General features: G+C 34.3%; 2 protein-coding genes across 2 annotated transcripts in view; one reads left to right on the top strand and one right to left on the bottom strand.

Annotated features, from left to right (window-relative positions):
• LOC116297509 (uncharacterized) overlaps positions 1-9,276 on the bottom strand; it is a 48,178-nt gene extending 38,902 nt beyond the window's left edge. The window contains exons 1-2 of the mRNA XM_031705749.2: positions 9,158-9,276; positions 6-114 (exon numbers count right to left, since the gene is read on the bottom strand). Of these exons, the coding sequence (XP_031561609.1) occupies positions 6-114; positions 9,158-9,244 (196 nt within the window). The 5' untranslated portion in view covers positions 9,245-9,276. The remainder of the gene's footprint in view (positions 1-5; positions 115-9,157) is intronic.
• LOC116305127 (uncharacterized) overlaps positions 2,041-13,262 on the top strand; it is a 71,783-nt gene continuing 60,561 nt past the window's right edge. The window contains exon 1 of the mRNA XM_089026002.1: positions 2,041-2,530. The gene's annotated coding sequence lies outside the window, so the exon portion shown is untranslated. The remainder of the gene's footprint in view (positions 2,531-13,262) is intronic.

Genomic DNA, 13,262 nt, shown 5'->3' with positions numbered 1-13,262 from the left:
CTTACCAGTAGTTTGTGTGCTGATGATGTTTATCATTGTGGACAGGATATCCAGTATCATCAATATTTGTTGAAACTCCATCCTTTGAACTAGTAATCTTCTCGTAGATCTTAACTAATCAATAAATAAATAAAGATAGGACTTGGTTAAACAAAAACAAAAAACCCCGATAAAAGAAATGGGAGGAATGAGAAATTAGCAGTAGTTTCACAGTGTGGATCTTCTTTCATTGATTCTCAATGAAAATTAAAAAGGAGAAGGGAGGAAACTGGAAAGTCCTGAGAAAAACCGTTGAAAAACATGACAGAAGCAACAAGAAACTTCACTCACTCATTTTACTTCGATGACGCGGGGATTGAATTGCTTTCACAATTCTCCCTAGCTAGGGGCACAGGTGCGCTCTTTACCCCTTAAACTATTAGTGCCCCTTATTATTTAACAATTATTCGCCGAAGGCGAAGTGAATATCGGAAAATAATAAACGAAACGAAGTTGAGGTTATTAATCCCGATATTCACTGAGACTGAGGTGAATAATTGTTTTAGTTTAAATACGCAGGTGATTCTTTCAAAAAAAAAAGGAAAAAAAGAAGAAGATAAAAAACACATTTTAAACCACATTTTAAAGCGGCTGGCCACCATTTTGGAATATCGCTGGAGGTGCTTGTCGTGTGATAATCTGAGTTTCTCGACCAATCAGCGCGCGAGATTTTCAATAATCACCTGTGTATTTATACTAAAGGTATATGAAACTAAAGCTACACATATTAACAGAGAAAAGTCGAAACAGAAGATTCTGAGGATCGAACCGTGGACTTCTAGCTCTGGGCCCGGTTGTTCAAAACCCCGATTAAACATCGGGGTTTTGAACAACCGGGCCCTGAAGGCGGCGTACTAATCAACTGAGCTACGCCTGCTCCTAATACATACCAAAACTGAATGCGGGAACTTTCTTTGGTGTACTTTTTCGATCGCTTGTCTGGCGTCGTTTGTTATGTTTGGTTAATCATCAAGTATTCCTTGATTCTCGGTTAATCAAAGTTACGTTTAACTCAATTTCGTGCACAATATTCATTTGTTCATTGGATATCTATGAAATCTCAAATTATTTGTATTCTTGGGAAGTAAGTTTGAAGATATTTTGACGCTGAAATGACGCCAACCCTACCTCCGTCTGTAATCAAGAAACACAGCGGTGTTTTATGAATTTAACAAATATTTCAATTTGCGCGTGGGTGCTACAGCTGCTCGCCAATATATGAGTAAGACGTAATCTACATTATGCTTCCTCACGAGATGAAGGGTTAATTTCACTGTGTTTAAAACGGTTTTAAAATTGCTCTCGTTGCTAGGCGACAAGGGAACAAATTCAAGGCTAAAAATACACTTGTCAAATTGTAAACCTAAATTTCAAACTACTTGATTCAAATAATTACATAAGGCTTTTTTGGTTGATAGAACGAATTAAAATTGCTAAGATATTGATCAAAATTATTTTTTTAAGGATAAATTAGACAATCAAAGGTCCCTTATCTATGGTGTGTATACGAGCGCAGCGTGGCTTCACTGCAAAGTTTGGATCATATGCTGACGCTACCCATGCTCGGTAAGAGTACAGACAATAGAGAAAGACCTTAATTTGTTTTTTAGTACAAAAGAATTCACTAATACGCATTTTTTCGACGTTCTTTAGTGATCAAAACAACCAATGGAAAGAGCGCGCGCTCGTTGACGTCAGCTTTATCTGTCTGTCCTCGATCATAAAGATAGTTAATCAGCGCGCGACAATTTACAAATTTATTACATCCATTTTGAAATCACAAGCAAATCCTGCAATCTGATTGGTTCCCTGCAGCAGTGATTTCAGCATAAATCGCACGATTTTGAGCTCTAAATTGCACGATTTTACACATCAACTGATATGAACCAATCACAAGAGAGACATGTCATTTTCTAGCCAATTATATCAAGGAATTCATCTGAGTGTTGAGCTCACCGCTCCTTGCGAAAAAAAAGAGCCACGACTCAAAAACAAATTTTCTGAAGAACCGGATTTTACCGTCAAAAGTCTTTAAAAAAGACTTAAAAAGCCGTAAAAAGGACTTAAAAAGACCAACTGATCACTTCAAATCGTCAAAAGCATCTTTGTAAAGTAACTGCTTAAGTAAGTTGAAGATATTACAGCGAAAAGCAGTGGGGGAAAATGCAATCGGCATCTTTTGAATGTGACTTCTTTGCGATTGATCGTGGAAAGTGGTTTCCTTTCAATCTGTAAAGCATAACAACACATCGACGAAAATAGTCACTGAAAGAAGTTTTTCTTAAGAAGAAGATTTTTGCTGAGCTACGTGACTTCTTAAGGACAACCGAAGGACTAAACAACCTTTGATTTTTGCTGTTTTCTCGGCACAAGTGTGATCTTAACATGTTGAACAGAAATCGTAAAAACACAAGCAGTGAGCATTGGCTGTATGGACAACAACAGCCAGTTCATTACAACCCTTTTGGGCAGGATTGTTTTGCTATTTAATGTAAGTAAACGATTCTTAATACATGTAATGCCTTTTGGTCCTATATAAATTCATTTTAGTTTTGGATTGAAAGTGTTGGTTTTCAAAATGAGAATCATTGCTCGATCAGTATAAACAAGTTCTCTTGACAGCATGTTTGAATCGACTGCTTGTAGATTGTAAGTCATATCGGTTTAACTGGAAAAAACGTCTTTTTCAAAAAAGATTTCAAAGTGGATATAATAAAGTGGTAATTGAACTTCGTGTCGTGCAATTTTGGTCTGAAATCAAACTTGCAATTACAAATCGCACTCCCGCTACGCGGTCGTGCGATTTTGTAATCGCGCGTTTGATTTCAGACCAAATTGCACTCCACTCAGTTCAATTACCATTATTAACAATTTGTGCTAAAAAGACTGATTTACGAATTACAGTTTGTATTATAGCTATAAAATCTACTTTGCTAAACCAGACATAGGCAGAAGCAAAGAACCTCTACTGGCTATCGCTAAATTTCAAGCCAACTGCGTGAAATTAATCATTTGCAAATATATTTTGTATCTCAGTAAACTATAAAAACGTTTTTGCCAAACCAGAGATAGGAAAGCAGAAAACCTTACACCTGTTTCCTGGTCATCTCTTGTCATTTTTTCTTAAAGGAAATTCGAACTAATAGTTTGAAATATTGATAATTATATAGCATATAAAAAATTCTAATACATAGATATGGTACTGTAGATTCGATTATGAAATTGTTGAGTAGTGAACTAACTTTAGCATTTCTACCAAAAATTTCTTATCATTGCCGAAAAATTTGCAAAAATGTCTTATTATTTGGTGATTTACATGTTTGTATCATAAATAAAGTACCATACGGTTATTGAGCAAGGCAATCACGTATAAATTTCATCGAGCATAGCCTATTCATTCTTTAGCTTTAGATCATTAAATATGTGCACGTCTCATTGAAAAAAATCTAAATTTTTTGGCACACATATACGAACAAATGCTTACTTCCTTGTCGTTTCCTTTTGCGTAAAAGTGTACGATATTTTTGTCCCTCCTTCTAAAAAAATACGATTCTCTTTGGTATTTTTCTGGTTCTACAATGATTTTTACCTTTTTCTAGTTTCAAATCCCCATCGCCTACCTGCTATATAGACACTTTGTACAAGTTCGTAGCTGTCCTTCTAGGAAAATAAAGCTAGTTGCATAGTTTATCTTTCAATGACAATTGCTGTCATATTGCAGGTGTTCGCTGAAGTGGAGTTAGATTACAGTCGTCTTCCTAAGATCCTGCATAATCTATACTTTATGGTGAACTATATTTACACATACACATATTTCTAAAAATTGCCTTTGTTCGTATACCTCAAAGCTAGATTGCTTTATTTTCAATTACGTATCTCTTTTTTTTAAACTTTTTCGGGCACAAACCCTTTACCTACACATTCCCAAAATGAAGATGAATAAATAAAACTAAAAGGGCAGCGTTTTTATAAAACTATTTTTCGAAAATGATAATATAAAGATCATGAATTTACGTCTTTTAACATTAACTTTTTTTATTATTTTTTCCTTCGTATATCTAACATACCTTTTCCTTCTTCACATTACTCCTAGCATTTTTTGAACCCAAACGAATAGAATTATAAAGTAAGATCAAAATAATAAAACTTCATGTGGAACATCTGCAAACACTAGTAGGCGACTAGGCAAACACTAGGTAGGCGACTTTTGAAAGTTTCGTCTGCCCGCCTTTATTTGTCTTGTCTCTCAAAATAAAATGAATAAAATGGAGAATTTCTAAAGTTGGGGAACAGACAGAAAAAACTTTTTTTTTTTTCAATTTAAACATTCAAACATTTGAAAATTTAAAATTCTTTAAAAAATTAAAACTTTCTTTTTTTCTTTCTTTCGTTTTTTTAAAGTAATTCCTTAATAACCCAGACAATAGTTGTGGGGTTTCAGCAAAAACAAAAAACAACGACAGCAACAACAGCAACAGCAACAAAACAGAAGCAGCACCACTCACCACGACAACGACAACGACAACAATACATGCACGTGAGTGTGTGGCCGCTCCAATTGGATCAAACGCTAGTGAATTATTCTTGAGTTTTTAATAAAGAATGCTACAATAATAGATGTCTGTCAAAGAATTAATCATTTTCACCCTACAAATTTATTGTATTCAATAAAGCTATTTCAAAAAAGGTTGAATGTTGCACGTTGGGCGTTGCATGTTGTATGCTGCACGTTGCATGTTGCACGTTACATGTTGCACGTTGCATGTTGCACGTTGCATGTTGCACTTTACATGTTGCACGTTGCACGTTACATGTTGCATGTTGCACGTTGCACGTTGCACGTTGCACGTTGCACGTTGCACGTTACATGTTGCACGTTGCATGTTGCACGTTACATGTTGCACGTTGCATGTTGCACTTTACAAGTTGCACGTTGCACGTTGCACGTTACATGTTGCATGTTGCACGTTACATGTTGCACGTTACATGTTGCACGTTACATGTTGCACGTTACATGTTGCATGTTGCACGTTGCACTTTACATGTTGCACGTTGCACGTTACATGTTGCATGTTGCATGTTGCGTGTTGCATGTTGTTTTTCAAGCCTAAAATGTATAATATTATTTTCAAAGCGCTTCGAACGGAGCCGAAAATAGAGTGATTGGTATGGGGAAATTATATTGTATTTAAATGACCTTACCTCAGCTTAAATTTACAGATTCTCGTCAAATTTGGCGAGAAAACGTCTTTTGTGATTATTTATCGAAATTGAGATCGAAAATTGTTAAAGCCAAGATTGATTTTTCGTGACCCCACGCTTATTCTATTGCTTACTATCAATCACGTGACTTTTTTGGAGTTAACTGGGGGCAAACAAGCGTTCAAAATAAGTCCTCAAACTATTGTATTTGACTATTTTCACGACATCAAACCAGTAAACAAGAAATCAAAATAACCTCCATGATTCATTAAAAACGAGCTATTACCGGAAGTGACGTGTATTGATAGCAACCTATTGGCCTAAAAATTAGTAGTCAACAGTTTACTGATATTTCATTATTTTGGCTATTTTTATGGTCACCGCTCGTAAAATCATTAACAGTTTACTGACAATTGACCTAAAAACTAATAGTTAACTGAAAATCGAGAACCCTCATCTATATTCCCTGAATATGACAGAGACGGCGGCAAACACCTCGGGTTTTTTCATAACGGAACTCAAACTAAGACAAAATAACAAATTAAATTTTGCAGAAGGCGAGAAGAATATCGGGGAATATTTACCGAGACACGAGTCTTCGAGCGACGAAGTTAATATTCCCCGATATTCACTGAGCCTGTTTTAGTATTATTAACAAGTGAAAATAATAAATAATGGATAGAGAGAGAGTTCTTTTTCAAATTCTATTCATCTCAGCAAGCTGCAAAAATTAAACAAACAAGCGTGCGTGTGCGCACTATATTTACCTGCAGGTGAATATCTAACAATCATGCGCCGAAGGCGAAGTGAATATCGGGGAATATTTACCGAGACGCGAGTATTCTCCGATATTCACTGAGGCTGAGGCAAATTATTGTCTTAGTATAAATACACAGGTGATTCTTTCAAATAATAATAATAATAATAAAAAGGAAAAAAAGAAGATAAAAGACATTTTTTCCCGGTAACAGCAACAAAGCGGCTGTCCGCCATTTAGGATTATCGCTGGAGGTGACTATCATGTGAAAGTGTGAGTTTCTCGACCAATCAGCGCGCGAGATTTTCAATAAATAATCACCTGTGTTTTTTTACTAAAGCAGCATCAGACGTAAATTATAACCAATGAGCTCGCAGGACTTATTATATCAACTTGTGCAAAAGTACTAAGTCTACCGACTCCTACGCTCTTGTTAATAATATGGTAGAAATATCATGTCTTATTCTAAGTTGGTGTAAGGTTGCTGCCAATTTAGCTATAGGATTTAAAAACAAAGTGTATAACTGCAGGTGTGTGTGCATAAGTCAGGATGGATTTTATTGAAAAAATATGGAAAATAAAGCTATAATGGTACAAATACGCGCACGGCTAATTGAAGGTTTAATCAAATGAGCCTCACGAAAAAGGAATACTTGAATAATTGAACTTCGTTTTGGGTTTTCTAAGGTAAAAAAAAGACTTTATCGTAACAAGACAGTAATGGAAGTTTTAATTTTAATTTGAAATGGAAGCCAGAGAGCATGGAAGAAATGAAAACCTGGGCTAGACTGAATTGATGTCGACATCATGCATTTGAATGCGTTCGGAACAATAATGAGGCGTTTTTTGTTTTTGTTTTTGTTTTTGTTTTTGTTTATTTTATTTTTTTTTTTTTTGATTAAACAGAATTTTATTTATGGAAAGTTCGGTGCTCGAGGAAGGGGAGTATGTGGACAAAAAACGTGCTGCTTGCTGTTTCAGCATGAATGCACATGGTTTGACATTTAAATGGCTTTAAAAAAGAATGCCGCACGAGTGAAAAAGTATTTTTTTCATATACAAGGCGTACACGGTACGATATAACGTTACATTGAAATGGCCTCTATAGAGCGTTTTCACTCACGTGAGAAGGCAGCCATAAACAATAGAAACTTTCTGCACAGTATTTGCGTAAAAATAGGGCTCAATCCCCGGAGGATAGAAAATGTATTGTTTTGGTACCCCATAATGCCGCTGTGACGTCACGTGAAAACGCTCTATAAGAATGGTCTTATTGTATGAGTGAGAAACATGTAGTATTGACACATACAGTACATACACAGTACGCCATGCCGTGACATTGAAATGGCTTCCCATAGGAACTGTTGCCGTATGACCACAAGACGGAAACGATATTTACTTATAGAACGTCCACGGTACGGCATACCGTGACATTTTTTAAAAAATGACTTCTCATAAGAAAAGTTATAACGTATGAATGAGAAACGATCACACTTCTGACACACAATTATATTATACATGTCGTACTACCTAAATGGCTTCCCAAAAAAATGGTCACTTATGGTTCGAGTAGAAAACGTACGGTACTGACTTGAGCACGTACACGGTACTGTATATCGTTACATTTACTATAGAATGGCTTCCCATAAGAATATTTATCGCGTATTCGAAGAAAAAGAACAGCTTTGACACATGATTATAGAAAACACTGTACATGTCTAGACGTCGAAATAGCTTCTCAAAAGAATATTATAGTATGAGTGGGAAACGTATAGTACTTAACTACTTACTTACTTACATCACCATAACATTGAAATGACTTTCCATTAAACTGGCTTCCATTACTTACAGCATGTACACGTCATGGTAGACTGTAACATTGAAATGGCTTCCAAAAAAAAAATCTTCATGGCAATATGCATCTTACTTATTTATACCCGTTTTTTTCGTTTTTCGTAACTATAAATTGGATCCCCGTCTTTGTGCAACTCATCCAATCAAAACCTTAAAAACAGTGTTTAAGTACCTATAACACCTTATTCGTACTTAATTTCACATTTTATGATAAATTTGTAATATCAGCCTTTAATGAAAAGAGTTTTTTAATACTGGCTAAATATAAATTGCTTTTGACTAAATATTCATGTCGCTCGCAAAATGTCAAGTTTGAACGGTGCATGGTAGACTTCCGTTTATCAAGTTTAAGTTTGTTTAATGTTTCTTTCCTTTCCTTCTTTATTTTCCTCTGTTCTTTCTGTCTTTAGTTTTTTCATTCTTACTTTCGTTATTCTTTCCGAAATTTTTGTGTGCCGGGTTTTTTTTTTTTTTTTTCTTTCTTTCTTTCTTTCTTTCTTTCTTTTCTTTTCTTTTAAAAAAAGATTCTAATATCTAGATAAACGAAAGCTCAATTCACAAATAAATGAAATTACTACATATCTGGACGTTTGTAGGATTATATAGATTATAGATAAAACACATTTTATTGTTTTCTATGGGATCAAGTTTGTTTCTGTCAAGCTCCGCCTTTATGTTCATCCATTCCTTTCCTTTCCTTTTCTCTTCTATCCAGCTGTTTCTCTTTTTTTTTCTTTTTTTTTTTTTTTCTTCTTATCTTTCATTTATTTTCTTTCCCCGTATGATAAAATATATTCAGATTTTTCATTCTTGTTATATTTTCTTCTTTCCTATCTTACTTTTATCTTTTTACTTCTTTCAAGAAACGTTTATCACTACGGACAATTTATTGAAAAAAAACTTTTTATAGATTAAAATTGCTAAAACAAATTCAAAGCGAATTCTGCACTATTTTAAGATTAAATGCGTTCAGAATCAACTGTGGCTATTATTCATTTTTTAATCCTTTTGATAAAAACAAATCGAAAATTAAATCAAATCAAAAATTAAGCCTCTTCTTATAACTTACATTCGTGTATAGTACAATGCACCAATAACAACAACAGATCGGGAAAATATATATAAAATGAAAAACGCATTTTGTTAATTCATTGATCTAAATTAAATGTATCCTTATTCCAAGTAAAATTAGTTTGTATCGGTACTCTAGCGATAAATTAATTTCCCGAAAAACATGTTCAAAAAAACTAAGTTATAAAAAATAACTTATAAGTTATATGTGGGAATGGTATTACATGTACTTACGATTTGTTGCCTTTCTTTAAATCTTGGCTTGTTCGCAATAATACTAATTAGGAGAATCGCATGATAATTTCTCGAGCGGGTCGACATTCATGTTTCTGGCGTTCAGCATTCAACAAAACTACACGGTTGTTGACTTTAGGATACATCTGTGGTGTTCCACAGAGTTTAATCTTGGTCGCATCAATCATCCGAACAAACAAACACAATTATTGACATTGTTTTCGTCAGCTAAAACTATAATCAATCCAACTTCAATTGTCATATAATCCTTCCTGTTCCAATTCCATTCTGAGAATCCAGAAAAGCATCTAAAACTTCAATCTGCCAAAAATCTTTCGTAAAATCCTTGAGTATAATGTATTTTAGGTTTAACGTCCGCAAAGGTTTACTTCAACAGCGTGGCATCTTCAAACGGCATTTTTTTTCATCAATACAGATGTCCCTAAGAAATAAGACGAGTTTGAACAGTAGGTTTATCCGAAATTAAAATGGCACAACCGACAAAACAAAGTTTACTCCCTTAGAAAACATTAAATTTCGTTTCATAGAATATGCGCGCGTGAAAAAAATTAAATCTACATCAATGTGATAAAAAATGATCCATTTATAGTTTCTAAAACACTCAAGATTCAATTGAAAAAAGTGGCTTATTTGTGGCAAATAATTGATGGATCTTTCTGTGTTTGAAATGATGGCTTTTTGAACATTTTCACTATTGAGAATCGATTTATTTTGGCATTGCAGTTAGAGCAGCATAACGGAAACATATTCTCAATAGCCAGTGTTCGTGGGACATATCGTTTATTACTTTATATAAAACACGTTATTGAAATCTTTTGTGTTATTGAAATCTTTTGTGTTATTGAAATCTTTTGTGTTATTGAAATCGTTTTGTTTTTTGTTCATTTGAAGTAAAGAGAAAGAGATAGACTAAGCGAAATTGAGATTTACTATGACGTGCTCGGCAAGTCCTTTCAATAACATGAAAAATTCAAAAACAAAAACACGAATTTTCCAAAACTGAAAGCTTAAAATAAAAATTATAGTAATTATATTAAGAAGAGTATTTCTATAAGTACTGGTTAATGGAAAGTAAATCAATTTTATCAAAATCTATGCCAAGTCAGAAGTTATGACGCTTTCGAACCTTTTTTTTCTTTTCCGTCCATTTTTGTTTTTTTGTTTTTTTGTTTTTTTGTTTTTTTGTTTTTTCCTACGGAAGTAAAGTATCTAATAAACTCTAGATGAAAAAAAAATTCTTAATCACAACCATATAAGACGGCTTTTTCGATTATGCTTCTTTTCGGCAACCATATGCTTCCGTAGTGATCGAAAGCTTCAAGTATTATCTTGTAAGTTGTAAATAAAAATTCGCGAATATAAAAGAGGTTGGAAGAGGGATTAATCTTATGTCAAGTAGTATATATTGCTACCAGTCTTTTCATCCGTCATTTCTTCCATCTGTCCGTAATTTATCCATCTAGTCATCCATCCATCCAATCATCCATCCTTCCCATCCTTCCTACCTGCCCCCCTCCCTCCCTCCCTCCCTCCCTCCCTCTCTCCCTCCCTCCCTCCCTCCCTCCCTCCCTCCCTCCCTCCATCCATCCGTCCGTCCGTCCGTCCATCCATCCCTCCATCCCTCCACCAATCCAACGATTTATCACTCTATTCCGACCGTCCACCACCATCTACCAATCTATCAATTCACTCCTCCATCTATCCATTCCTCCATCTATCCATTCCTCCTTTTATCAATCAATCCATCCATCCATCCATTTTTCTGAGTTCTTGGGGGAAGAGAGTAGAGAAAAACAAAACCATGCAAAAAGTGTTATTAAAAAATAAATCCGTGCTATACTAAACGACATGTGATTCCTTCCTTAGATAATTAATATTTTTGATTTAACTAGTACCTTTAACAATCTATTTTAATAACTTTGAAGAATTATAACTAAATAATGATATGTTTCTACTTTTTCTTTTAAACCTCTTTTATCTTTTTTATCCTAGCCAGCTGGGATTCTTAACACGCTTTATGTTCATTTAATCTTTCATTTCAGTTTATTAATTGTAAGAGGGCCATAATGGAAACTACTGGGCTACCAGTAATGTATGTCATCCTCGTTAAATAAAGTCAATTTATTTATTTATTTATTTTATCTGAAGTTGGAGCCCTGAGTTTTTGCTAATTAAAAAAATGATAATATCAATTTTCTATTTTCAAAAACTTGCAATCTAAAACGAACAAATTTCGATTCTTATATACATGGTCGCAATAAGTAATTAATAATCAGTAATAAATATTAGACACTTATTATGTTATCATTATAATTCGTCGTTAAATTCAGTTTATTTCATTAAGTAGTGTTTCTAACACTATATTGTCAATTTATTTAGCTTTTCTGGTTAATTATTCAGTCACAGTGAGATTGCATATTGGTTCTGAAAAATCCATCTAGGATCAACTAATGAAGCATTGTATTGGTTTGCCACACTATTTGAGTTCAACCATTCATATACACCTATTTCGTTTTCAATAAACGTTGTCATTGCCAAAAGCAGCATGCAATAAGCGAAAAGTGATAGAAGATAGCCCTTTCCAAGATCCAAGAATAGCTGGAATAACTTGTGTTTCTGCTTCTTATTCTCGTCAAGAACATGGACCTTAGTGTTGAGACTGATTCAATGTTATATGTATTCAATGAAACCATTTGCATGTCGGAATGACCTATCGCTTATCGCCTTTGGCGATGACCTTTTTTTAAATAGGTGTATGTAATTTATTAGCCAATCACAGTTCAATTATCCAATTCAGTTATCCATTTGAATGCTAAACTGCTGGCTATTGGCAAAATAATGCAAAATCCAAGCACAGGCGTAAACGAAACTTTTAGAATTTTCGGTACAAAATTTTAGTCCCGAGAAAAAAAAATCGAAAACTCAACCAGAAAAATAAAAAAAAAACATCTTTCTAAATCAACTACGCCAATGAAATGTAGGACATTACTACCCGCAAATAAAAAACAAAATCACGACTTTATATTATCGCTCCACGTGACTTCGTCGCATTAAAACCTGACATAATCACTTTGAATTGCTGCTTATCACAACTGCTCTTCTTAGTAAAAGGTGTGAATATAAAAGAAGAAAATTGTCCTAAAAAAGGGGTTTGTCTGAACGGAATGATCATTTATTTCTGTTAACCTCTCTAGTCTTCTCTCCTATTCTCGGCTTCTCAACTACAGACCTAACTATTGAATTTAAACAAAAACTAGTGTGCGTGCTCATTACAAAACAGATTCTAGTGCGCATGCTCATTATAAAACAGATACTAGTGCGCATCCCCATTACAAAACAGATACTAGTACGCATGCTCATTACAAACCAGATTCTAGTGCGCATGCTCATTACAAAAAGAATACTAGTGCGCATGCTCATTACAAACCAGATTCTAGTGCGCATGCTCATTACAAAACAGATACTAGTGCGCATGCTCATTACAAAACAGATACTAGTGCGCATGCTCATTACAAAACAGATGCTAGTGCGCATGCTCATTACAAAACAGATACTTGTGCGCATGCTCATTACAAAACAGATACTAGTGCGCATGCTCATTACAAAACAGATACTAGTGCGCGTGCTCATTACAAAACAGAAATTAACGTTCATGCTCCTTACAAAATAGTGTAATATAATTGTTAATCCAAAATTACAAAACAGATGCTAGTGCGCATGCTCATTACAAAACAGATACACCTCGTGAATCCACACTACTTTGACAATGTGATGACGAAATTTATCGTCAATAAGAGGACAGACACATAAAAAGCTAAAATGTCTATTTGTTAAGTTGAATATACCAAAGAATGTTTTTACCTTTTATGGCGAATGACAATAGCATAACGAACATATAGGTCTCAGAATAGTGGCAAAAAATACGCAACCTTTATTGTCTATCTCTAGATAATTGAAATTGAACTAAGCACCTGTTCTTTGGACTTCCTGAGTTGGTTAATTTATCACTATTCGGTCGCTCATATTTGCAGTCTTGCACCTTAAATTAACGGTACAATTCATAACGATTTTCATGTATTAGAAT

The sequence above is a fragment of the Actinia tenebrosa genome, unplaced genomic scaffold (genome assembly GCF_029948245.1).
Source record: "Actinia tenebrosa isolate PJP-AT-01 unplaced genomic scaffold, QUT_ActTen_1.0 PGA_scaffold0__85_contigs__length_37466705, whole genome shotgun sequence".
NCBI lineage: Eukaryota > Metazoa > Cnidaria > Anthozoa > Actiniaria > Actiniidae > Actinia > Actinia tenebrosa.
This window is presented reverse-complemented; position numbering and strand designations above follow the sequence as displayed.